This window comes from Notolepis coatsorum (genome assembly GCF_963971535.1).
Source record: "Notolepis coatsorum genome assembly, chromosome: 14".
Taxonomy (NCBI): domain Eukaryota; kingdom Metazoa; phylum Chordata; class Actinopteri; order Aulopiformes; family Paralepididae; genus Notolepis; species Notolepis coatsorum.
Genome location: NC_140178.1, coordinates 13,977,600 through 14,005,021, shown reverse-complemented (window position 1 = coordinate 14,005,021; position 27,422 = coordinate 13,977,600). Strand labels below are relative to the sequence as shown.

Genomic DNA, 27,422 nt, shown 5'->3' with positions numbered 1-27,422 from the left:
AGTTACTAGCAGCTACTATCAGTTACTAGCAGCTACTATCAGCTACTATCAGTTACTATCAGTTACTATCAGTTACTAGCAGTTACTATCAGCTACTATCAGTTACTAGCAGTTACTATCAGCTACTATCAGCTACTATCAGTTACTAGCAGCTACTATCAGTTACTAGCAGCTACTAGCAGTTACTATCAGCTACTATCAGTTACTAGCAGCTACTATCAGTTACTAGCAGCTACTATCAGTTACTAGCAGCTACTATCAGCTACTATCAGTTACTATCAGTTACTATCAGTTACTATCAGCTACTATCAGCTACTATCAGTTACTATCAGTTACTAGCAGCTACTATCAGTTACTATCAGTTACTATCAGCTACTATCAGTTACTATCAGTTACTATCAGTTTAATCACCTGTACATTGTATATTACTATTGCATTTTACTGTTACATTTGCACTCTGGTTGGATAGCAAACTTATTTCCGTTGTACTGTACTTGTGCTGTATGATGACAATACATTGTAATGTAATCTGATGTGACGTGATGTAATGTAATGTAATGTAATCTGATGTGATGTGATCTGATGTGATGCTGTGTGTTGTCAGAACGATGCGGTGGCGTCTCTGAGGAAGGCCCGGCAGCAGTACCTCCAGCGCTGCGAGGAGCTAGAGAAGGCCAAGGCTGTGACCGCCAAGGCTGTGGACGACACCTCTGGCTTCAAGACGCTGGACAAGAGGAGGAGGTCCAAAGAGGAGGCCCAGTACAAGGTGAGGGAGGGCTGGGGGCGATCACATCAGATTAGATTAGATTAGATTAGATTCAAATGTATTGTCATTATACAGCACAAGTACAGTGCGACGAAAATAAGTCTGGTGTCCAACCAGAGTTTTTAATATTCGTATTTAATTATATTGCCTATATTTATGTTTTTCATCTATTGCCCTGCCCAATCCTGTACCCCCCCCTCCCCCATGCTGCTATGACACCCAGATTTCCCCCAAGGGGATCAATAAAGGAATATCTCATGTTATCTTATCTTATCTTAAACCATCAATTCAGTTCGCACCAAATGAATTTCCCCAAGGGGATCAATAAAGGAATATCTCATCTCATCTTACCTCACCTTACCTCACCTCATCTTATCTTATCTTACCGTACCTCACCTTACCTCACCTTACCTCATCTCATCTTATCTTAAACCGCCAGTTCAGTTCGCACCAAAGTCCCCCCGTCCCGGCTGCATGTATGCCTTCGACGACGGAACTGCATTTCCGCGTTCGAGTTTTGCGCTCTGATTGGCCAGGTCATGTGACATGTGCGCCAATCGTGGGACAGCAAGTTCTGCGCCTATTTCCGGGTCTAACAGCCTGCAAACTACCTGGCGTTCTATCGCCATGCTCCAAGACAAACTCTAACCTTAACCAACTTCGAACGAGCGCCTAAGCCTAACGCGTGTAGAAACTTGCGGTCCCACGATTGGGCGTACATGTCACATGACCAGAAATGACCTGGCCAATCGGAGACGCGGAAATGCAGTTCTGTTGTAGAAGGCATTCAGGCGTCCCCGGCTTAATGTATCCGGGGTTCAGGGACCTGCATTGATTGGATAAAAGCTTCCAGCAAAATGGCACAAGTGTAAATGATTATTTTTCTCTCGTCATTGTCCTCCGGCGGTTCTAACCATAGATATATATAGAACACTAGATAGCTTAAGGCGGAGTCACCAGCGTCACTGAACCGCCGCCATCTTGGGAGAGTCAGCCTTGAGTGAGCGTGAGTGAGCTGCACAGACACAAATACTCATAACTCGCTGAAATAATGACGGATTTACAAACGGGTTGGTTTGCTATAAACACCAAAGATGTAGTTATGATACTGCATACTTATAAAAAAAAAATTTAAAGATGTTTTTTTTACAAACCGCTTGAATCATAGCCACGTTAATAATGCTTGTAATAAACCAAACCGTTTGTAAATCCGTCAATATTTCAGCGAGTTATGAGTATTTTTGTCTGTGCAGCTCACTCACTCTCACTCAAGGCTGACTCTCCCAAGATGGCGGCGGTTCAGTGACGTCGCTCTCCATTGGCCGGCAGCGCGGGCAAGCTATCTAGTGTTCTATATATATCTATGGTTCTAACCTGTGGTATAAACGTCTTTGTGTTTCCCAGGTGACCGAGTCGGAGACGCTCTACAAACAGTGCGTGAGCGACGCCAGGATCCACCAGGAGGAGTTGGTGAAGGTCAAGGAGCGGATCATTTCTCACACCCGCAAGCTCATCTGCCAGGGAGACACAGTGCTCAAGGAGGTGGGTACTATCAACGAGTCCACGGCGCCGTTGACCGCATTCACACGGTGGCCCTTTGGGAACAGGGTGGGAAGGAATCCCATCCCGAGCGTCACATAAGAGCTTCACATGGCCGAGGGCGGCTACGTGGCGTAGTGGGCAAGGCGCTCGCCACGAAATCTGGAGACGCTGGGCTCGCCTGTTCGAGCCCAGCGCTCCACATTTGCTTTCAGTTTAGCTGGTCGTCCGTACTAATACACATTGGCCGTATTAGGGGGTGGGAAACTGATGGGTGGGGATCGGGCGTTGTGGACAGCGACTCCTACAGGTCGGTTGGTGCGCCTGCGCAGTAGAATCAGGAAGTGTCGGGGGCAGCGTGAGCCTCCAACGCGTTACTCCTCGCCACTGAGAGATCGAGCTGCGCAGGTGAAAAGATGCGACTGCTGTTACCTCAAGTACCGGAGGGGACTTGTGCTATGTATGACTTAGTCCACATTGCAGCCGGCTTGTGGGAGGCAAGAAACAGCGTTCGTGACAGGGGAGGGTTGAATTGGATGATACGAAATTGGGATGGGAGAAAATATAGAAAATGGGAGAAAAAGTGGATAAAAAAAAAAGGAGCTTCACATGGCCGCCGAGTGAATATGGTTGATACGGCCTACATTTCATATTGTGATATTATTTTTAATGATAGTGATATAATAATGGCATGTTTGTTTTTCTTGTAATGCGTCTGAAAAACATCTTAGGAGTAGGAAACGCCTGTTTCTCGTCACGGGTCTAATATTATATACTTTTTATACTTTTTCACAACAGTTGCGTACAACCTTGGTATTTGTAGTCAAATCCAATGGTCAACAGATCTCTGTGTATCCTTATTCACATAGAAGTTAAATGAAAACCTCTCATCCAGCCACAAGCCAAGATACTGTACTTGGAGAGTCATACTCAGTGACTCTCTCAATGTTAGAACCGCTGACAGTAGATATATGTACTACATAATAATCAACATTTCTGGCTCTGGAGAACAGCATAGATTTTGTTTGACTAGCGTTGAGGACTAATTTAAGATTGATAAAAGCTTCCTTAAAAGAAAGCTTCAAGTTCTTAATGGCCAACTGAACAGTGTCAGCGATACAGTACACAATTGTATCGTCCGCACCCAGATGGACATGACAGTCATTCAAAGAAGAAACAATATCATTAATATAAATAGTAAAAAGGACAGGATCCAACACTGAACCTTGTGGCACACCATTAGTTTCAAGAATTCAGATTGAGCAGAACCCCATTTCACACACTGACGCCTAGAAGATGGATAATCCTGAAACCAATCACATGCACCACTATCCAAGCCAATACTAGATGATCTATTTAAAAGCATCAACTGTATCAAAGGCTTATGACAGATCTATAAAGAGAGCAGCATAGTGTTTCCTCTTATCTAAAGCTCATCAAAAAAACATGTCAGCAATGCAGGATGTAGCCCTAATCTTTGGTCTTGTTCATCAGCAATGGCATTCCAACTCCTGCATCACCACAAAACTGGTTATGTAGGACACTGTACATTTCTTGGACATACTGTACAGTAACAAACAAACAAACAAACAAACAAACAAACAAACAAACAAGCAATTAGGGCGGCACAATGCCACAGTGGTTAGCACTGTTTCCTCACAGCAAGAAGGTCCTGGGTTCAAACCCCAGCAGTAGTTAGCAGTGTTGCCTCACAGCAAGAAGGTCCTGGGTTTAAACCCCAGCAGTGGTTAGCACGGTTGCCTCACAGAAAGAAGGTCCTGGGTTTAAACCCCAGCAGTGGTTAGCACGGTTGCCTCACAGCAAGAAGGTCCTGGGTTCGAACCCCAGCAGTGGTTAGTGCTGTTGCCTCACATCAAGAAGGTCCTGGGTTCGAACCCCAGCACGAGGTCTCTTTCGAGTTTGCATGTTCTCTCTGTGTTTACGCGGGTGTCCTCCATACTCCAGTTTCCGCCCACACCAAAATACATGCATGTTAGGTTTCCTGCCATTGCCCTTGACGATGGTACTGGCATTACAACTGGAGTTGGTCCCCGGAGTACCGCACTGTGTAGTTAGGATGGGTCAAATGCAGAGAAAGAATTTATTTAATAAAGGTTCAACTTAACTGAATCACTAAATATGGCATGTTAAGGGAAGACGAGGATTGTGATACATTATTTTGAAAGAGATTCATGAAAACATGTGCACATGTGTTATGTTGCAATGTGTACACGGTGCGCCAGAAACTCTAGGATGAGTACATTTATAGTATTTATAGTTTCCCAAGGCGTAGATGGCACAGATGGGTCGCAGCTGTAAATATATACGCTTGCATTCTTCTGTAATATTTTTACATTAACTTAAGAAATGTGGTTGCAACTTAACACGGGACAGCGCAATATAAAAGAGCTGTGCAACATGAAATAACCTTGGACTTGTGGGACTGTGCCCCATCAAAATGAATAACGTTGGTTGGGAGGGAAGGAAGGGGGTTCATCACATTGTTTCTCTGATGTCTTGTCTGTATGTCTGTCTCTGCTGTAACATGGTTGTCTTGTGTCTCAGTATTGTGTGTTCTGACACAAAAAAAGATTTATTTTTCTATTATGCACTTTGCCAATAAATAATCTTCCTTGCCTACATTACTACTATGCTAATATCTCTACTACTATGCGCTCAACAACTGCAGGTCTGCAGCACCCACGTTTCAACACTGTTTGACGAACATTGTTACTCAGCTGAAAGAGTTGTGCCCTTCCTGCTGACCTGTTCTGTACAGAACTTGTAAGTCGCTTTGGATAAAAGCGTCAAGCTAAATGACCAAATGTAAATGTATCATCAACAGACAATAAAGAACTATCTTTCTCTCTCTTGTCTCTGCCCCAGGCCACCGTCAACATGTTCTACTACCAGCGGCAGCAGACGGAGCCGGTCCCTCTGGGCTTCCACAACCTGGAGCTGACCTGTCGGCCCCTGGAGCCCGGGGAGCCCTACCTGCTCTACATCCTCAGCAAGCGCCGCCAGGAGCAGCCCCACCAGGTCTTCTCCTTCCAGGAGTTTGTTCCCATGGGCAAAGGGTATTATTATTATTATTATTATTATTATTATTATTATTATTATTATTATTATTATTATTATTATTATTATTATTATTATTATTATTATTATTATTATTATTATTATTATTATTATTATTATTATTATTATTATTATTACATTTTTTCTTGTTTAACTGTGGATTGTGTGTTTCTTGTATAATGGTATAAATTATTATTTTGTGTAAATTAGGTTGTAAGCCGACCATTAAGTAAATACTTGTTTAGTTTAGGAATAAGGGGCAGGTAACTATAAGATTTATTCTTCTTCCTGCTCCTTTTGTCCATAGAATGATATTTATGATTGTGTAATGAAGAAACTCTGATTGTATTGATTCCATGTGGCAAATAAAAAACTCTGAACTGGTACGCTAGTCCACACCAGGTCTTCTCCTTCCAGGAGTTTGTTCCCCTGGGCAAAGGGTACGCTAGTCCGAGCACTGCTGCCGGATCAGCTCCAGTGTATAGTTTGCCAGGGTATCTGCGGGGTATTAAAGGGGACGTGCATTGCTATTCCTTGCACTATTTGGGCAACTTTTACACAATTCCTGTGAGTCTATTGAACACATCTGTAAGGTTTTTTTCAAAAAGAAATTCATTGTTTTATATTTCTAATCAAGTACTCAAAAGCCTCATTTTCCAGCCTCAGGATTTCAGGCTATTTTTGGATGGGCTCCACTCATAAGCACTTTGAGTGACAGTCATCCACACAGTCTGCGACTGGCACAGAGAGGGCGATAGAGATATTGATGGGGATACTAATTAATTTCGCCGCAGGGGGGGCATAATCCCATGGGACAATGCATTGGTAACTTGTTTCAAATGACAATATATACCTCTGTGATTATTATTGTACGGATCGGAATACGGGCGTGCGCGTAGGAGCATGCGCTATGATATTACAGTGATATGCTAGTGTTCCCGACTGCGAGGGAGAGAGAGAGATAGAGAGGGAGAGAGAGAGATAGAGAGAGAGAGAGGGACAAACGGAGGCACAGAGTTTTTACACACAACCTGTGTAAATGCTCTGTGTGTGTGTGAGAGAAGACGGGTCCCTCTCTCTCTCTCTCTCTCTCTCTCTCCCTCTCTCTCGCTCGCTCGCTCCCTGCCTCGCAGTCAAAATCCGTTTGAGGAAGTGTCGGGTTACACTATGCCTACAACCCCTCTCCCTCCCTCTCTCTATCTCTCTCCCTCTCTCTCCCTCTCTCTCGCTCGCTCGTTCCTTGCCTCTCTGTCAAAACCCATTTGAGGAAGTGTCGGGTTACACTATGCGCTACAACCACAGATCCAATCAGATCACAATCAGCTCCATCAGCTCCTTGCTACGTCACCTTGCGAGTCAAATCAGAATGACCTAATTCACTGGAGGAGGAAATTGTCTCAACTGAATTAGAGCAATCCGCCAATATGGTAATTAGAGACACAGACCCATTTATACTAACCCCATATTACTATAAAACAATGCTAAACACTGGAAAAAGCCATTTATAATGCACGGGACCTTTAAAAAGTATTAAATTCATAATTCTCAATTTAAGGCCTTAAAGGGTATATTAAAAGTCTTAAATTCATAATTCTCAATTTGAGGCCTTAAAAGGTATTAAAAAGTCTTAAATTTTATTTGCTCAGGTATTTGATATTTTTTTGGGCGGGCAGCCTGGCTGTCGGGAGATGAAATAATATGAAAATAATATGAAATGTCACCAACGCAAGAGACACCGGGTTCGACTCCGGCTGTCGGCGTTGCCTCCGGCTTGGGCCGGCCGTCATACTAACTCAATTGGCAGAGTTAGCGGGTGGGAGTCGATGGGTGGTGATCTGGACGTTGTGAACAGCGACTCCTACAGGTCGGTTGGGGTGCCTGCACAGCAGAGACAGGAAATGGCGGGGGTAGTGTGAGCCTCCCACACGTTACACCTCGCCAATGAGAGTCCGCGCTGGCAGGTGAAAAGATGTGACAGGCTGCCTCCTCGTGTACCAGGGGGGGCACGTGATGCAAGGCTTCTATCCTCCCTACAACCGGCCAGTGGGGGGCATATGCGAGCAACGTTCAAGACAGGGGAGGGAAGAATTGGCACAGTGGGATTGGGATGGGAGAAAAATAGAAAAAAGAGGATAAAAAAAATAAATAATATGAAATGTTTTTGTATTCAAGTTGTTGTTTTTGAGCTTGGTGCATCTGGTTGAGAGCTTGTATGGGACGTGCAAGAAGTACAGCCGCCAGTTCAGTGTCGCTATGTGTTTTTAATTATTTTGCTAGTATGGTCGTGAAATTGTTATTAGATTTTGCTCTAAATGGTATTAAATAGGTCTTAAAAAGTCTTACATTTATGCAGATAGCTTGTTTGCACTCTCTTGTGGTTTTATATCCTAAAAAGTGTGTTTTTGCTCGACAGAGGCAAACCTAAAAACACCCTGAGCTGCTCTCTGTCGGACTCCCAGGCTCTGCCCGATGACATCCTGAACAGACGATCCAACGACGCCAGTAAGGACAACTCTTTCTCTCACTGTCCCGTCATCCAAACTTAAACGTTTTTGGAGACCGGGCATTTTCACGAGCTGCACCCCCGACTCTGGAACACCCTCCCTCAGACCATCAGAGACTCTCCCTCACACTCCACCTTCAAATCCAGACCTTCCCTACCCATAACCACCCTCCTCCAACCTACCACCCCCTTTTCCCCTGCCCTACGTTCTCTCCTCTCCTGCCCCCCCCCCCCCCCCCCCCCCCACCCCCCTCGGTTTCCCTTACTCACTTCCCGACTGTCTCCCCTACTGACTCCTGTATTTGTTATATCCGTTACTCGTGGTTTTATGTTCTTGTGTATTCATATTGTTCTCCGTTTCCCTGTGGTTCTATGTTTCTTTGTTTTTTGCCTATTGTCAGCGACTTTGGGTCATTGAAAAGCGCTATACAAAATAAATGAATTATTATTATTATTATTATTATTATTATTATTTAACTCCCTGTCATCACCGTGTTCTGTTTTGACCCGCTGTGTGTGTGTTCAGCATTAAGCTCTTAAACTTCACATTTTGTGTGTGTTTTTTTTTTTTTAAATGTGTGGTTTTGTTGCTTCGCAGGGAAGACGGGTTACAGTGACGGCGAGAGCATCGGAGGCAGCCTGGAGTCTCTGACCAGCCCCGGTAAGACGACCATGTTCACACGGCGGACATTTTGCTCTTGTGTTGTTATGCTCAGGTCGGGATTCCCATGTTCCAGGATTCCATGTCTGCTTTTTTTAATAAATATTTTTATTACAGGGCGGCTACGTGGCGTAGTGGGCAAGGCGCTCGCCACGAAATCTGGAGACGCTGGGCTTGCCTGTTCGAGCCCAGCGCTCCACATTTGCTTTCAGTTTAGCTGGTCGTCCGTACTAATACACATTGGCCGTATTAGGGGGTGGGAAACTGATGGGTGGGGATCGGGCGTTGTGGACAGCGACTCCTACAGGTCGGTTGGTGCGCCTGTGCAGTAGAATCAGGAAGTGTCGGGGGCAGCGTGAGCCTCCCACGTGTTACTCCTCGCCACTGAGAGATCGAGCTGCGCAGGTGAAAAGATGCGACTGCTGTTACCTCAAGTACCGGAGGGGACTTGTGCTATGTATGACTTAGTCCACATTGCAGCCGGCTTGTGGGAGGCAAGAAACAGCGTTCGTGACAGGGGAGGGTTGAATTGGATGATACAAAAGAAATTGGGATGGGAGAAAATATAGAAAAATGGGAGAAAAAGTGGATAAAAAAAAAATACAAAAAGATATATATATATTTTCCTTTTGTTATTGATTATTTTCCTCTCTTGTGATGCACACAAAGTGCCCCAACTCTCATGGGTTTATAAGACACGAAAAATACTGTTGCATTGTTCCATTATTACACACACACACACACACATTACACATTTCATAATAATAATGATAATAGATAATTAGATCATTTCATTATCTAAATACGGATGACATGAATACAGATTACAGCTCGGTCTTAAACTAAGCATTCTGTCTTCTCCGAGCGTGGAAGTTCCCTTCCTGAAGCACAACTCAAGTTGTTCATATTCATCCAGCTCAAGAGAATCTGTTATTTATTTTAATTTCTTTATTTTATGTATTTTTTCTTTTTTCTTTTCTTTAATTTCATTCGGTTTGTATTTATGTCCCTCTCTCCATGCGTCTGCTTGCCCTGTGGTGACACGGCTGAAGCTCACGGTAACCGGAGGCTCCGCAAAGCCCCGTCCACCGGCACCATGTCCTCGGAAGACCTGGACGAGAGGGACATGGCCACCGTCTCAGAGTCAGGTCAGTCTCTCCGCTACGGACAGACAGAGACGACACCGTTTATATACAGCTCGCTACACAGACGCTCTCAAATGAGAAACCTCTGTGGATTGTTACGGCAGCGGTAGCTGACCCCAATACAGCAGATACACAGGGAGAGAGAGAGAGTGGAGCGTTTTAGGGTTGTTTATTCCTTTCGAGCAATAGGTACCATGCGGTAAGATATAAACAACACAGAATTTTTGATAGTGCGAGCAGGAGCTCTCCTCGTTCTCCACGGGAACGTCCGGGCGGCCGGCGTCTCGATAGACAGCGTAGGCCGGCAGCGGGTGGTCCTGGGCACAGGGAGAACGAATGTTAGAGCAAGGTAGGCAATTTAGAGCAGAGCAGCAAGGTAGGGTACGTCCCCTCGTACCTAGGTAGGTTTAGCAACACTCGGACGATGAGTGGCAGGATCCGTGGAGTAAATATCGGGGCTGCTGATGAGCGGATCACTCTCAGCTGCGCCAATTGACGCCAGTTGACAGCGTGTGAATGCTGAGGTAGGAAGCTGCCCATGTAAGGGCACGGAAGGAGGGGGAGAGAGGTAGGCCCGGGCCGTGATTGTGACAGGATACTATATCTATATATGTATCCCTTACCTACTCTTACTACCGGTAGTTACGCTGCTGGTCAGTACGACTTACTACCATAGTGTCTTTATACCTGTATCACTGTACTAGGGCTGACCCCTATTAATCGATTAGTCGACTAATCGGTCGAAAGGAGCCGTAGTCGACTGGCCAACCTCTTAGTCGAATATAATAATAAAAAAATAATAAAAAAAATATTAATATATATAAATATAATATATATATATTTTTTATCATTCTTTCCAAAAGAAAAGAGGCCTAGAATGGCACGCATACCAGAGGCTAACTGCCTATGAAAACAGGCACAGAGGCACTGAAAGAGGATTTCACCCATCTAATGAACACACTAGACTAGACAAATATCAAGATGTATCCATCAGTGGACCAATTCCATGCTTTTGCAGAGAACAAGAAGCCTTCAGTCGACTCCTTCAGACATTAAGCACCCCCCACAGCCCAAATGGAATGATAAAAAATTTTAATATTATACTTATTTTTTTTTTTTTTTTTTTTTTTAAGTCGACCAATAGTCGACTAACGGCAAATTTTGCCAATCCTAGTCGACCATCCAAATCCTTAGTCGGGGACAGCCCTACACTGTACATATTAATACGACAACTGTACATACATCTGATTAGCACTATTACTCAGTAGTACTAATTTATATATTTTATACACAGTTTAATCCTCTGTACATTGTATATTACTATTGCACTTTACTGTTACATTTGCTCTCTGGTTGGATGACAAACCTCTTTTCGTTGTACTGTACATGTATAATGACAATCATTTGGAATCTAATCATTTTAGATTAGAGTGCCATATAGGGGAAATATATAATGACAATATAATCACGACAATCTGCACAATTGATTACCATGACTATAAATTGGTGTGACTATATCAAGCCGCGCCCTCTTTCCTTGATCCTCCAATCACAACGTTTGCTTCCCTCTGACAAACTTTGTTAACTTTGTTTGTCCGAGGGAAACAACAGTTGTGATTGGAGGATCAAGAAAAGAAGGCGGGGCTTGAGATATGTTCATCCCAATGGGTAACGGAGGTCATGAATTGACCCTCTCTCTCTTTCCGTCCGCAGACTGTATAGATTCGGCCCCGGAGGGGAACGGTGCGTTGGGCAAAGTGCGCACGCCCTCGCGAGCTGCCCTGACACACCGGCTGAGGAAGATGAAGAGCAAGATGGTGAAGTGCAAGCAGTGCGACACCTACATCGTGGTCAACGGGATCGAGTGTGAGGAGGTAGGAGGAGGAGGAAGAGGGAGACCATACAGGGTGTGCCAGAGTTAGATTTGCCAGAGTGCAAATGTAACAGTAAAGTCCAATAGTAATATGCAATGTAACTGGGTATAAAATATATAAATTAGTACTACTGAGTAATAGTGCTAATCAGATGTACAGAGTTGTAGTATTATTTCTGTATGAAAAGTGCTATACAAATAAAGTTATTATTAATATGTACAGTGATACAGGTATAAAGACACTATGGTAGTAAGACGCACTGGCCAGCAGCGTAACTAGTAAGAGTAGGTAAGGGATATATACAGATTATAGGCAGGTATGCAGATGTGGATATATATACATATATTTTTATTCTTACCGTATATATATATATATATATATATATATATATATATATATATATATATATATATATATATATATATATATATGGTAAGAATAAAAATATATATACAGTATATACAGCATTATTGTCCATACAGAGTTATATGGGTTATATGCAGGTGTATACGTAGGTATATAGGAGAATTATATGCAGGTATATTCAGACAGATATGGATATATATGTCTGTTATTGTCTGTCACGTCCTCAGTGCGGGGTCGCCCTCCACAGGAAGTGTATGGAGGTGTGTCAGCTGGAGTGTGAGTACCGGAAGGGGATCCTGTTCGGGGTGGGTCTGTCTCTGCTGCCCCGGGACCGGCCAGACCAAGTGCCCTTTGTGGTGCAGCGCTGCACAGCTGAGATAGAGAGCCGTGCCCTCACTATCCAGGTAAGATAAGATAAGATATGGTATGGTATGGTGTGGTAAGATAAGATGAGGTGAGGTATAGTCAGGTGAGGTGAGGTATAGTGAGGTGAGGTGATGAGGTGAGGTATAGTGAGGTGAGGTGATAAGATGAGGTGATAAGATAAGATAACATACAGTAAAGTAAGATATTCCTTTATTGAGGTACTGTTGATTTAATTTAATTTCAAACCTTTATTTCAACTTGTAAGACACTGAGGTTACCCTCATTTACAGCAAAAACTAGCTTACAAAACAAGACACAGTTTATCAGCAATTTCATACATAAATAAGAATGAACAATAAGAAAATCATCTAAGACGGTTACAAGTCGACACAGTGGTCAGAGATCATACTTTTTTAAATGCAGCAAAATGTGAAAATTTTCGAAAAATTATTTTTTTATTTATTTGTAAACATTCGAAATAAAATAATTAATTAATTCATTCATAATTCATTCATTCATTCATTCAAGAACCTTCAGCTTCAGAGACAGTTGGAGGGCATTCCAGGGAGTTGGAAGCATCAGAGGAAAAAGCAGTTTTTCCTAGTTCAGAGCCGACTGGAGGAACCCTAAGAACCAACCAGTAACTTGAACGTGTAGAATAGGTTCCAAGATTCCATTCCAACAGTGTTTGATGTAAGAGGGACGTTTACCAATAAGGTCCTTCATAAAGGACACAGTGGTGGGTATCATACCTGTCACCAGTAATAAATCTGAGGGCAGAATGACAGACAGAGTCCGGCGGGTTAAGAGTTGTGAGACTTACCCCCATATTGACCCAGACGTACAGAAATGGCTGTTGTACACTTAGCTTATTCAAGATTTATATGCACAGTTAGATTTCAAGATTCAAGAGATTTATTTGTCACATACATACACGAGACATAATAGTTAAATGAAGGTGGCCATGCCCACCTTGATTGTGCAAAAATACAAATAATAATAGAATAAAATAGAATGGATAATAAAATAGACATAATAGAAAGTATTAAGATAAAATACAATACAATGCTAAGCTACTATACAATATACTATACAATATACAGTTATACTATATATATAACTATAACTATCCTATACTAACTATACAAAACATTTTTTTTTTTTTTTTTTAAAGTGACCAGACACTGTTAAACAGACAGCGTACCGTTACACCGTACAAGGAAAATCTTACATTGCTAGTCCCCCCTTCACACAGAATCACAAAATATAGACATAAACTAGAATTACAAATATTAAGAAAATGTGTAATGCTAAAATAAGAATCTAAAAAAAAAGAAGAAAAAAGTAGAAGAATAAGGCACGAGTGACAGAGTAACGGTATTGCACATTCCGTTCACAGTGTAGTGGTAGAAGGATATAAAGTGCACTATTATATATAATAAATAATGGTGCTTTTGGAGGTGACAGTGAAGTTAGTATTAGTATGATCACAAGAGATGTGAATGTTCAGCATCCCTCCCTCCGTCTCCCTCTCTCCCAGGGGGTGTATCGTGTGAGTGGGTCTAGACCTCGCATCCAGAAGTTGTGTCAGGCCTTTGAGATCCAGAGGGAGCAGCTGGACCTGTCGGACCTCTCGCCCCACGACATCACCTCCGTCCTCAAGCACTTCTTCAAGGAGGTACCGCCGTCTCTTACGATTCACAGATCTATATATCATGTAGCGTGTGCGGGGGGGCAGTCTGAATGAAGCCAATCCAGGGTGAATGAGATCAGATGGAAATCAGCGATATAGCATTTATTTTCTGTGCTTCTAATCGGTCAAATGAATTGAGGCTAATCCAGCTATGTCTCAGGGCGGCACGGCCCAGCACGGTGGCGCAGTGGTTAGCACTGTTGCCTCATACAGTAGCAAGAAGGTCCTGGGTTCAAACCCCAGCAGTGGTTAGCACTGTTGCCTCACAGAAAGAATGTCCTGGGTTCAAACCCCAGCAGTGGTTAGCACTGTTGCCTCACAGCAAGAAGGTCCTGGGTTCAAACCCCAGCAGTGGTTAGCACTGTTGCCTCACAGCAAGAATCTCCTGGGTTCAAACCCCAGCAGTGGTTAGCACTGTTGCCTCACAGCAAGAAGGTCCTGGGTTCAAACCCCAGCAGTGGTCAGCACTGTTGCCTCACAGCAAGAAGGTCCTGGGTTCAAACCCCAGCAGTGGTTAGCACTGTTGCCTCACAGCAAGAATCTCCTGGGTTCAAACCCCAGCAGTGGTTAGCACTGTTGCCTCACAGCAAGAAGGTCCTGGGTTCAAACCCCAGCAGTGGTCAGCACTGTTGCCTCACAGCAAGAAGGTCTTGGGTTCAAACCCCAGCAGCAGGCCTTGCTGTGTGGAGTTTGCATGTTCTCTCCATGTTTGCGTGGGTTTCCTCCAGGTTCTCTGGTTTCCTCCCACACCAAAAGACATGCATTGCTAGGTATATAATACTCCTGCCATTTCCCTTGAGCAAGCAACTGGAGTTGGTCCCCGGGCGCCGCACCGTGTGGCTGCCCACTGCTCCTAGTAGTCAGGATGGGTGCAAAATGCAGAGAATGAATTTCCCCCAAGGGGATTAATAAAGGTTGAAATTAACTCAACTTAACTCTCCTCGCACCCCTAGCTCCCGGAGCCCCTGTTGACCTTTGACCTGTACAATGACTTCATCACGGTGGGCAAGGCGATCCAAGTGTTCAGCGAGAAGAAGCACACGGCGGAGACGCCTGGGATGGTGACGCGCGTCATTCACAACCTGCGAGAGCTGCTGGAGAGACTCGCGCCGTGCCGCTACGCCACGTTACAGCACATGATGATTCACTTACACAGGTGAGGTCACAGTAGATGTATGTATGTGTCTGAAGAGATAGGTATATAGGTATATATGGATGAAAAGGCATGTGTCTGATAGGGATATATTATTAAAATATTGTATAATTGGCTGATATGAACATAGATAATGTATGTAAAAGCTAAATAGTATATTATGCTGTATTGTATTATGAATTAATTATGAGTAGGTATTATTGTATTGTATTATGAATTCATAAGGCGTATATATTGTTATTATATTGTATTATGAATTTGATTAGGGTTTTTATTGTTGTTTTAATTGTCTGTATGACATGTAAATGTTGTGAGTGTATAAGTCTGTAACTGTATTTTATGTGTTATGGACCCCAGGAAGAATAGCCCCAGCACTGCTGTGGCTAATGGGGATCCAAATAAACTTAAACTTAAACTTAAACAGTACATACTTTACAGCAGGTCTCAGCCGGGGGGGCGACAGTGGTAGAGCGGTCGTCTGGTAATCGGAAGGTTCTCGGTTCGATTCCGGTTCCTCCCGGGCAGTGTGTCGAAGTGACTTTGAGCAAGACACTTGACCCCGGCCTAACTGCTCCCGATGAGCAGGTTGGGAATGTGTGAGTGACCTTGTGAATGTGAGGCATGAGTTGTAAAGCTCTCTCTCTCTCTCTCTCTCTCTCTCTCTCTCTCTCTCTCTCACTCTCTCACTCTCTCACTCTCTCTCTCTCTCTCTCTCTCTCTCTCTCTCTCTCTCCCTCCACACAGAGTCTCAGAGAACTTCGAGGAGAACAAGATGTCCCCCGGGAACCTGGGCATCGTGTTCGGGCCGACTCTCCTGCGCCCCCTGGTGACCGGGGACATGTCCATGATCGCCCTGCTGGAGAGCAGCTACCAGGCGCTGCTGATCGAGTTCCTCGTCACGCACCACGAGCAGGTGTTCGGCCTCCGGCAGGGGGGGACCCGCACGCCCCCTCCCCCCGCCCCCACCGCGCCCCTCCCGGACACCCCGCCCCGGGCCCCCGCCGGCAAGGACGCCCCCAGAGCCTCCTCCAGAGAACGGCCACGCTCCCTGGAAGTGAGTACCACACTCGGGAGAGTCGGCTCGAGCACTGTTAGTCTTAATCAAATCAAAATCAAATAAAATCCCGAAATCACAAGTTAATGTCCCCATGGGCCGGACAAGTCTTCTTTAAACAAGTCAAGAAGAAACATCACAATAAATCAAGAACAAAACACCCACCATGAAATCCAAAATAAATTGTAAAATAAATAAATGCACCACTGCCAGACACGCAGTAAGGAAAAACTCACTAAGAACCTAGCAATAGGAAAAAAGCACCACAGGTAATGTGGAGGAGAGAAACCTTAGAAGGGCCATTCAAGGGGGGGATCCCCCTTCTTGGATGTTAATATTACATTTTTTAAATGTTGTCATTTAGCTGAACGCTTTTATCCAAAGCGACTTACAAGTTCTGTACGACAAGTCAGCAGGAAGGGCACAACTGTTCCAGCTGAGTAACAAATGGAGTATAGCCCAAAATCACATGGAATTGTCCCCATGGGCTTTACAAGTGAAGAAGAAACATCACAATTAGGGATGTCCGATATTATCGGCCGATATTGGCATTAAAATGTGATATCGGAAATTATCGGTATCTGTTTTCAAAAAAAATTAAAAAAATTCAATTATTTATTTAACCTTTATTTACCCAGGCAAGCAAGTAAGAACACATTCTGATTTTTTTTATTGTCAAAAGTATGCATAATGTTGTGTTAATTCCACGACAAGAGATATGTAATGTTAATTACCTGAAATTATTCTGTTTTTTGGGGGGGGAAACCCTGCATATATCGGTATCGGTTGATATTGGTTGATATCGGTATCGGAAATGAAGAGTTGGACAATATCGGTATCGGTAAAAAAAGCCAATATCGAGCATCCCTAATCATCATCATTTTTTTTTTTTTTTTTTTTTTTATCAAAGTGTTGAAACTTGAGTGCTGCAGTGTTGAGTGCATAGTAGTAGAGACACAATTAGTATACTGGGAAAGAGTGCATGATAGTAGAAGACAGTAAGAAGGTTAGTGTTTTGTTTTTAGTTTTTTCCATTTCAATTAATCAATTAATTACCATTTGTCATATTATTATCATGGACCTAGTTATCTGAGGAAAAAACGTTGATTAATTTTGTGTTTTGCTTCTTTGAAATATCGAGTTAAAATGATTTCGTTCTGCTGCTTGAGGTGTGTGTGGAGGCCTGGGTAGCACTCACTAGAGGGCACGCCGTACACAGTGGAGTGAGTTGAGGTGTGTGTGGAGGCCTGGGTAGCACTCACTAGAGGGCACGCCGTACACAGTGGAGTGAGTTGAGGTGTGTGTGGAGGCCTGGGTAGCACTCACTAGAGGGCACGCCGTACACAGTGGAGTGAGTTGAGATGTGTGGAGGCCTGGGTAGCACTCACTAGAGGGCACGCCGTACACAGTGGAGTGAGTTGAGATGTGTGTGGAGGCCTGGGTAGCACTCACTAGAGGGCACGCCGTACACAGTGGAGTGAGTTGAGGTGTGTGTGGAGGCCTGGGTAGCACTCACTAGAGGGCATGCCGTACACAGTGGAGTGAGTTGAGGTGTGTGTGGAGGCCTGGGTAGCACTCAGAGAGGGCACGCCGCACACAGTGGAGTGAGTTGAGATGTGTGTGGAGGCCTGGGTAGCACTCACTAGAGGGCACGCCGTACACAGTGGAGTGAGTTGAGATGTGTGTGGAGGCCTGGGTAGCAGTCAGAGGGCACGCCGTACACACAGTTCGGGCTCGAGCTGCTCCTCCTAATCAACTTACCTGTCGGTGCTCAGAGCCTTGGCATGGGTCACCGGGCAGATTAGCGTCGCGCTTATTCCGTCTGGATTAACCCGCTGGTCGGCTGCTCTGCTTCTGCTGCGTGTGTCTGGTCTCTCTAGCCTTCCCTCTGCTGTGGTCTCTCTAGGACGGCTGGGCGATAAAACGATAACGATAATTATCACGATATATTTTAATAATCGATAATACAAATAATATATATTTTTATTTTTATTTATTGTGACCTGCAACAGGGCAGCTTTAAAACCAGAGACAGTGGACAGACTTGTCTTTCTTGCCTGCAACTTAAAGTAATGGCTTTGCTTGTCCAAATGACAATACTTACCAAATTGAGATTTATTTTTCTCTTGTCCATTTATTTTGTTTGCTTTCTAATGTAAAATACAGTTTGAAACCGTCTGTACACAGTAGGCTATGTGTGCTAGCAGAGCTAGTCTCCAGTCGTTCGGTTTGTCCACCAAAAAAGCACCTTGCTGTTCATTTGCGCATGCGGGTCAGTTCAGGAGCATTAACCAGTTCACACTGGAATCTGATATTGGCCACATTAAATATATAATGTGAAGAAATCTGATCTGAGCAATACATCAGAATTGAGCACTAAAACTCACAGTGTGAACGTAGCCTTACTCTGTGTCAGGAGCTAGACACACACACACACACACACACACACACACACACACACACACACACACACACACACACACACACACACACACACACACACACACAATCCTTACAACAAAGTCAAAATAAATACATTTACAGTAAATCTGCTACACTCACCGAACATTGCTTAGCTGTAGAAAATGCATTTGCCTACCTTATGCCTTCATCTCTGCCTCTTTCTGGACACAAAATCCTTTAAAATGTCTCCATCTGCTGAGCCAGTTCACTAATAATTAGTTTGTTTTATGGCGTCACTGATTTGTTAATCCCATATTTAAGACTTTTGTATTAACAGTTTAACCTCATACTGTATTAACATCAAGAGTCTGAATGCAAGCTATCTAAAAACAGTTTAACCTCGCACTGTATTATCATCAAGAGTCTGTTGACAAGCTACCAGTTTAACCTCATACTGTATTATCATCAAGAGTCTGTTGACAAGCTACCTAATAACAGTTTAACCTCATACTGTATTAACATCAAGAGTCTGATGAGAAACTACCTAATAACAGTTTAACCTCATACTCTATTAACATCAAGAGTCTGATGACAATCTATCTAAAAACAGTTTAACCTCATACTTGGACTATTGTATTAACATCTAAATACTTTGCAGAGGGGGCGTTTAATTTGAAAACCCAAAGGATTTTGACTGGTTACGTGTTCTGCATGCAAGGACGCTGGAAACAACAAACCACCCATAAACTCTCGAGGATAAAAACTAAATTAAAACATGACACCAACTCCACCCGTACTATTATTATTATGTGTCATTTTTGTGATGTCACCCGCCAGCAACGGAGTAGTGTTTTAAACACGGAGGTAATGAATTCCTATTGGCGACAATTCACTGCTACATTACAGGAAATGGAAGCTAAGACCTTCCCCTTAAAGGTTCTACCTGTGCACCAACTCTGTATGCTGCCCCCCAGAGGCTATTGTGAGATACACAACCAGTGAGAGCTTCTGGCTTTCTCAGATTACTCATTTGTTTCACAATAAAATATCATTATCGTGACTTATTGCTGGCCTCATGAGCCCCCCATAACAAAGGCACTCTAGAAACCTTTACTTTACCTTGCCCCCACCCATCCCATCCCCCTCATCCCCACGCATAGGTGGCCTTAGCTATGTTTCACCCGTTTCAACTGAAACAGGGCCCCACTCGCTACAGTAGCAGGGCCCCGGATTGACGAAGCAAACGCACCCTGGATTTATAAAGAAAATGTGCACATTGTGCCAATGTGGATAACTGAAGGGGCACATCTCCAAGTCTCCGACACAGAAAGATGTTTACTGCCAAGGTCTTTCACCTTGTAGAGGAAACCTTGCTCCTGAAATAAACCAAGTCATATAAATCTCTCTCTCTCATAGTCTAGTTGAGCTGCGTCGTGTTGCGTTTGGCACAGTGGCTACAGTAGCTTCCCGCCTTGTGTGAAAATCTGCCTAAAAACTTTATATTTTCATTGGCTTCCTATTGTGATTCTGGGTGAGGTAGAATATATAATGCATAAACTTCAGAATTTGCTGTTTCATTCGACATGTCACTGACTGTAGCATTATGCTGTAAGATTCTAGGGTTGAAAAGTACGAAGAACATGTCTCTTGTGTGCACGCAGGCTCTCCTCCAGTTGCTTGCTTGAGAATCACTGGTTTAGTTCCTGAGAGCAGTTACACAGTTTAAGTCAGAGAGAGCGAACTTGTGCATCAATTGTTGTTGTTAATATAAGATAAGGGCCCCATATTAGATCTTGAAACAGGCCCCTTGAACCTTAAGGCCGCTTATGCGCCCATAATATACAGGCCTGACTGAACTAGACGGCTCAGAGGCAGAAAAGCTCTCTCCTCTGCATGTTCTATAGTGTGGTCATCATCCTCCCCTAAGTTCTGCCCTTTCAAACTAACACAGCGCCATAGAGTTTATATTCTAGACACGGTCTGATAAATGTTCACAGCGCTCCGAACACAACCATGTCCCCCTTCTGTCCCTCCACAAAGATCCCTCACCTGTCCCCAACACTCAGTCTGTGTCCTTCCAACAGAGTCGAGCAATCAAGAGAGATTCAAGCGAGGGTTATATATCTGACAAGTCTTCATCCAATGAGGCGGTGGACCAGATCAGCCCCCAAGCCAATGAGAGAGCAGGTACAGTAGGCGTACACTAGTGACGGAGCAATAGAGAGAATGATAGAAATCACCCCATAGTGATGATTTTCATTGTTTTTAGATGTAGTGGATTTTGTTTTTTAGTATCTTCTTGTGGTATTTAGTATTTTACACAAATCGTACTATTGCCACAAGATTCTGCTTCTATCTGCTCTTTTGTGCTTCAAGCCTCTCACACCATCTTGGGAATCGCTCTGTTTTATAACAACACACATGTTTGACGATGTGGTTTCGTGTCTCACTCTGCCTCCTCTTGTCTCTCCCAGTCCTGGCTGTGAGGGGCGCGGCCGGGGCCCCCGCGGCCGGACCGGCGGAGGAGCCGGACCCCCTCGTCGGGACCAAGGCTCCGCACCACTTCACCAGGCAGCCGGTGAAGTACCACCGCTTCGCCAACCCGGGGACCCGACTCCGCAGCCCGGGCGCCGCCGCCGGGACCGCCCCGCCCCGCCCGGAGGCTTGGGTCCCCGGGACCCTGGACAGGACCCGCGCGGGCAGCGCCGGCAGCAGCCGCAGCTCTTCCCCGGAGCCCGGAGCTCAAAGAAGAAGCCGTACCCCGGACGTCACCCGCCGTCAGGACGTCCCGGCGACCAATCCGCACAAGGTCCTGCAGCGCACATCGGGACCGGACGCCATGTCGTCCCGCCAGGCCCCCCCCCCGGGGCCTCCTCGGGAGGCGGGGCCCGGGGGCCGAGCTCACCTGAACACGAACCAGTCCAATAACTGGCAGAGTGTGGGACAGGGGCGGGCTCCGTGCCAGTCGCCGAGGAGGCGTCCCGTGGATCAGGCCCTGACCGCGCCGGCCCAGAAGATCCTGTCGGGGCTGAAGCTGAGACGGAACCACTGTGGGAAAGACGAGCAGCTCTTTGTCTGAGAGTCGACGTTTTTCTGGCAAGAACGTTCTAGAACTCTGTTCACGAGAGCCGACGTTCCGGCAAGAACGTTCTAGAACTCTAGACTGTTCACGAGTGTCGATGTTCTGGCAAGAACGTTCTAGAACTCTGTTCACGAGAGTCGACGTTCCGGCAAGAACGTTCTAGAACTCTAAACTGTTCACGAGAGTGTATTCAGAGACACTGCTGGATCTACACTCATTAAAGGATAACTCCAGTGGTTTTTACCTGGATTTTTTTTTTTAGGTTAGCTCTTTTGATGGATATCCTTTGACAGGCTCACTTGCCCCCCAATACATTATTGCAGCGTGGTTCTGGTTCGCTCAATACTGGGTCAATTCAGAGGATTTTGGTCCCTAATAATCAGTTATGCCTTGTCTCCATTAGCTATGTTCAGCCTGGCTGGGGCTAGCCGTGGTCTAGCATGGTATGGTTGGGTTTGTGTCTCCATTGCATTTCTTGTAAACTCTTTAAAATTCACACCACCACCATGGCGCTCCAGTAGCACACCATATAGCGCGCTGAGTCGCGAAGCGGTCGTCCCGGGTTCGTTTCCCACACGCACCCGGTGACCATTTTCCGCATGTCTTCCCCTCTTCTCCTCCCGTTCTCCCCCTCCTCTATCGGTCCTGCGTGACCAGGAAAAAGCTGTAAAAATGCTCAAAGATAATTAAAAAATAATAATAATTCACACCACCAACTGTACACAAGCTAAACTACGATGATACAACAGTCCCAGCCGCGTGTTGCTTATTAACAGCGGAAGAGTGCAAAAATGCTTCCGCATTCGTCACCGCACGCCACTACGGTAATGCGCCTTTCCTTTCACGCCGCTCAGACAAATGCATATGGCATTTCCGCGTACATTGCAACGAATCACTTGGAACCTCGGCTTTCTTTAACTATGAGTGAACACAACGCAACATTGTAACGTTAACGTGTACTTTACTATGGAATATACATGTATATTATCGCAACGCGTCGTCAGACTAAACAGTGTTGTGAACACAACACATTGTAACGTTAACGTGTACTTTACTATGGAATATACATGTATATTATCGCGACGCGTCGTCAGACTAAACAGTGTTGTGAACACAACACATTGTAACGTTAACGTGTACTTTACTATGGAATATACATGTATATTATCGCGACGCGTCGTCACAGACTAAACAGTGTTGTGAACACAACACATTGTAACGTTAACGTGTACTTTACTATGGAATATACATGTATTGTTAGAAAATGTTTTGGATCTAAATCACTTGGAGTTTGAAAGTGATATCAGAAGAAACTACTCAACCTCGGCTGTCTTTAAAGGGGAACTATTTTACTATTTCTTTCACTATTTGGGCACTTTTACACAATTCCTGTGAGTCTATGGAACACCTCTGTAATATATATATTTTTTTTATTCATTGTTTTGTATTTCTAATCAAGTCCTCAAAAACAGAATTTTTCTACCTCAAGATCTCGAGCCGTTTTGAGCCTGGGCTCCAACCACTGTGTGCAGCTCATCTTGTACCTCGCCATTATCATGCAGCGGTGTCTCTCTGACATCATCATCACATTTTCAGATGACTCAGTTCAGTGAGGGTGAATATTGTGAGAGGAGAATTGGAAGAATGCGCCAATATGAGAATGAGAGACATAGATCATATTAATATAAGTTCACATAGCTAGGAAACAATGCTAAACACTCAAAAAGGCCATTTATAAGATAGTTCCCCTTTAACTATGAATGAACACAACACTCTAACTCACCATGTTTAGATAATAAAGTACTCAACCTCTACTTGTACTGTCTGACTGAACACAACACTCTAACTTACCATCTTTAGATAATGAAGTACTCAACCTCTACTGTATTTAACTATGAGTGAACACAACACTCTAACTTACCATCTTTAGATAATGAAGTACTCAACCTCTACTGTATTTAACTATGAGTGAACACAACACTCTAACTCACCATCTTTAGATAATGAAGTACTCAACCTCTACTGTATTTAACTATGAGTGAACACAACACTCTAACTTACCATCTTTAGATAATGAAGTACTCGACCTCTACTGTATTTAACTATGAGTGAACACAACACTCTAACTTACCATCTTTAGATAATGAAGTACTCAACCTCTACTGTATTTAACTATGAGTGAACACAACACTCTAACTTACCATCTTTAGATAATGAAGTACTCAACCTCTACTGTATTTAACTATGAGTGAACACAACACTCTAACTTACCATCTTTAGATAATGAAGTACTCAACCTCTACTGTATTTAACTATGAGTGAACACAGCACTCTAACTTACCATCTTTAGATAATAAAGTATAACCTCTACTGTCTTTAACTATGAAGGAATTACAACCTTTATTTAATGGTTAATATTTTGATAAAAGGTAATTTACTATATTTGTATGGCATTTACAATCAATCAATCAATCAATCATGTACCTCTGCGCAGCTGAATAACAGTAGGAGTGATCGCCTGCTGCGTCCATCACGTGTATGGTGATTAATATGAACCAAAGCGTGATTAAATTGAACCAAAGCGTGTTAATATGTGTCGAACCAAGCGGGGATCTCATGCGCATGCGCGAGCGCGGCGCGAGCACCTCGCGAGCACGCCGGTGCACCTGGGCGAAGGAAAAGGAAAGGCGCATTACCGTAGTGGCGTGCGGTGACGAATGCGGAAGCATTTTTGCACTCTTCCGCTGTTAATAAGCAACACGCGTCCCAGCCAGCTTTGGCCAGGTTGTCTCAGCCGGAGTCCAGCCAGGTTCTGAAGACAATGGAGACGCTCACTGTGCGCTAGACGGGCCAGAGCATGGCTCAACCCTGGCTAGTGGAGGCAAGGCATAAGACTGAAATAAGAAAATAAAATAAGGTACAGGTTAAAACATACCAGTTACCCTTTAAAGGTGCACTGTGTTGTTTTGTGAGAGTCAGAGAAGTGAATAATTTCTCTTAACTGAATAAACAAACTGGATCCCTGGAACACTGTTTGAAGCTAGACAGCTACCTGAAAAGTTACTGTTTCATTGATGTCATTTACAGGCAGAGCCCACAATGTTGTTAACAAACATATTCTAGGCTCACGTTTTGGTTCACAGAACCGAAAGATGATTTTGTTTTAATTTATGATAACACAAGATAGAATAATTCTAGGAATTGCAGTGTGTCTTTTGCAGGCTCTGAAAAACAAACCCCCCTCCTCCGAAAACCGCATAGTGCACCTTTAATACAGACCGTGATGAGTGTAGGGACCAATACTAATGTTCTTAAGTCTGTATACATTTTCCATGTCTCCAAACATTTCGATGAGCGAAACACTCACACATTTCACAGACATTCTACACACAGTGAGATTAGCGTGAAAGGTCTTGAAGGTGCAGGGTTCAGTTTCGCCAGCTCTGGTTGAATCGTACAATTACCGTATTGTCCAAGCGTCCCTCAAACACCCTCGAGGAGTGTACCTCACACTGGGATGTCTAGCCTCGTCAGCGCGTATTCTCTAGGACGTTTACCTGTTGAACATCCCAAACCCAAGAGAAATGTTTATTTATTTTGCCGTTTTTATATTTGTAGCATATTGGGATGAATGGAGCACAAGTCATACAACACCGAACTATAGACTAGGCTACTAGTGGCCACAGGTTTTGTCAGTTTTGTTTTGCACTGTTACAAACGCCTGTTGCTCGACCACGTTCAATACAAAACTGTTTCCAAAGATGAAAAGGCTGCATTTTGACCTTGAGTATTATGTTTAAGTAAATCTTAAAATGCTGAATGATACCTATGTTTTTATAGGCAGCTCGCTGAGATGCTGTATGATTTATGTCAATAAATAAAAGGAAAACTGTGCTTTCATTGGTGTCTGGGTTTTATTTATTTATTTATTTATTTATTATTTTAACCTTTATTTAACCAGGCAGGTCAATTAAGAACAAATGATGACGGCCTGGCGAGAGGACAAAAAGGCCTCTCGAAGAGTAACGGGGGAAGTGGACAAAAGAAAATAAAGATTTAAAAGAGACAGACGATACATACATCACAGTGGTAAGGGAAATATTTAACACACATCAAACAAACAACCAAATGAAATTACAAGGTATGTAATACATGAAGCGGAACAGACAAATTACAGTTAACAGGCTGGGTGACAGTTGCAGGTGTGTGTAAACAACTCTGTGATAGAGTCCTTAAAAGTAGTGCACCTTAAACAGTAGAGCAGGCACGTGCACACATAGAGCCCGATGGGTGCACAAGCACCTGCCCTTTTGTGCCTCATAAATAAGTGCCCTTTTTATGCCAATTATTTTTACCATATTTTCTTTTTTACCTCCATATAGAGAGAGTGATCTGCAATCTGCTTGGGTTGGGGGTGCAATTCCTAACAGGCTCAACCATATGGATAAAAGTTCCCATATTATGTGCATTACACAAACTAAAAACAGATATTACGTTACATTACACAAACTAAAAACAGATATTACGTTACATTACACAAACTAAAAACAGATATTACGTTACATTACACAAACTAAAAACAGATATTACATTACATTACACAAACTAAAAACAGATATTACATTACATTACACAAACTAAAAACAGATATTACATTACATTACATAAACTAAAAACAGATATTACATTACATTACACAAACTAAAAACAGATATTGTCTGAATTACTAGAAAGAAATGCACCACCTTTGGCTGATAGTAATTTATTAATTTCTTAGGATTTATTTTGGTCTAATAAATGTTTAAGGTTCTTAGATGGATCCCCTGCTGCCTCCTCCTCTTCCTCCGCCTCCTCCCCCTAATCCTCCTCCTACTCTCTCATCTTCCTCCTCTTCCTCCTCCTCCTCTTCCTCCTCCTCCTCCTCTTCCTCATCTTCCTCCTCTTCCTCCTTCCTCTTCCTCCTCCTGCTCCCCCTCTTCCTCCTCCTCCTGCTCCTAATCATCATCTTCCTCCTCCTGCTCCTAATCCTCCTCTTCCTCCTCCTCCTGCTCCTAATCCTCCTCTTCCTCCTCCTCCTCCTGCTCCTAATCCTCCTCTTCCTCCTCCTGCTAATTCTCCTCCTCTTCCTCCTAATCCTCCTCTTCCTCCTCCTAATCCTCCTCTTCCTCCTCTTCCTCCTGCTCCTAATCCTCCTCTTCCTCCTCCTAATCCTCCTCTTCCTCCTCCTGCTCCTAATCCTCCTCCTCCTCCTGCTCCTAATCCTCCTCTTCTTCCTCCTCCTGCTCCTCCTCCTCCTCCTCCTCCTCCTAATCCTCCTCCTAATCCTCCTCTTCCTCCTCCTCCTAATCCTCCTCTTCCTCCTCCTCCTCCTGCTCCTAATCCTCTTATTCCTCTTCCTCCTCCTCCTGCTCCTAATCCTCCTCTTCCTCCTCCTCTTCCTCCTCTTCCTCCTCCTCCTCCTGCTCCTAATCCTCCTCTTCTTCCTCCTGCTCCTAATCCTCCTCCTCCTCTTCCTCCTCCTAATCCTCCTCCTCTTCCTCCTCCTCCTCCTCCTCCTCTTCTTTCTCCTCCTCCTGCTCCTCCTCCTCCTAATCATCCTCCTGCTCCTGCTCCTCCTCCTCCTCCTCTTCATCCTCCTCCTGCTCCTGCTCCTCCTCCTAATCCTCCTCCTCCTGCTCCTCCTCCTGCTCCTCCTCCTCCTCCTCCTAATCCTCCTCCTGCTCCTCCTGCTCCTCCTCC

The 27,422-nt window shown here is 44.1% G+C and overlaps 1 protein-coding gene across 1 annotated transcript in view; it reads left to right on the top strand.

Annotated features, from left to right (window-relative positions):
* The window catches only part of gmip (GEM interacting protein), a gene marked incomplete at its 5' end in the record, with an annotated part of 60,479 nt that extends 34,907 nt beyond the window's left edge, over positions 1 to 25,572 (top strand). Inside the window, 13 exons of the mRNA XM_084329009.1 lie at positions 605 to 766; positions 2,171 to 2,308; positions 5,192 to 5,382; positions 7,797 to 7,885; positions 8,485 to 8,547; positions 9,600 to 9,695; positions 11,406 to 11,566; positions 12,160 to 12,336; positions 13,839 to 13,976; positions 14,945 to 15,147; positions 15,889 to 16,198; positions 20,686 to 20,788; positions 21,076 to 25,572. Coding sequence (XP_084185135.1) covers positions 605 to 766; positions 2,171 to 2,308; positions 5,192 to 5,382; positions 7,797 to 7,885; positions 8,485 to 8,547; positions 9,600 to 9,695; positions 11,406 to 11,566; positions 12,160 to 12,336; positions 13,839 to 13,976; positions 14,945 to 15,147; positions 15,889 to 16,198; positions 20,686 to 20,788; positions 21,076 to 21,680 — 2,436 coding nt within the window. The 3' untranslated portion in view covers positions 21,681 to 25,572. The remainder of the gene's footprint in view (positions 1 to 604; positions 767 to 2,170; positions 2,309 to 5,191; positions 5,383 to 7,796; positions 7,886 to 8,484; positions 8,548 to 9,599; positions 9,696 to 11,405; positions 11,567 to 12,159; positions 12,337 to 13,838; positions 13,977 to 14,944; positions 15,148 to 15,888; positions 16,199 to 20,685; positions 20,789 to 21,075) is intronic.
* Positions 25,573 to 27,422: the final 1,850 nt, after the last annotated feature.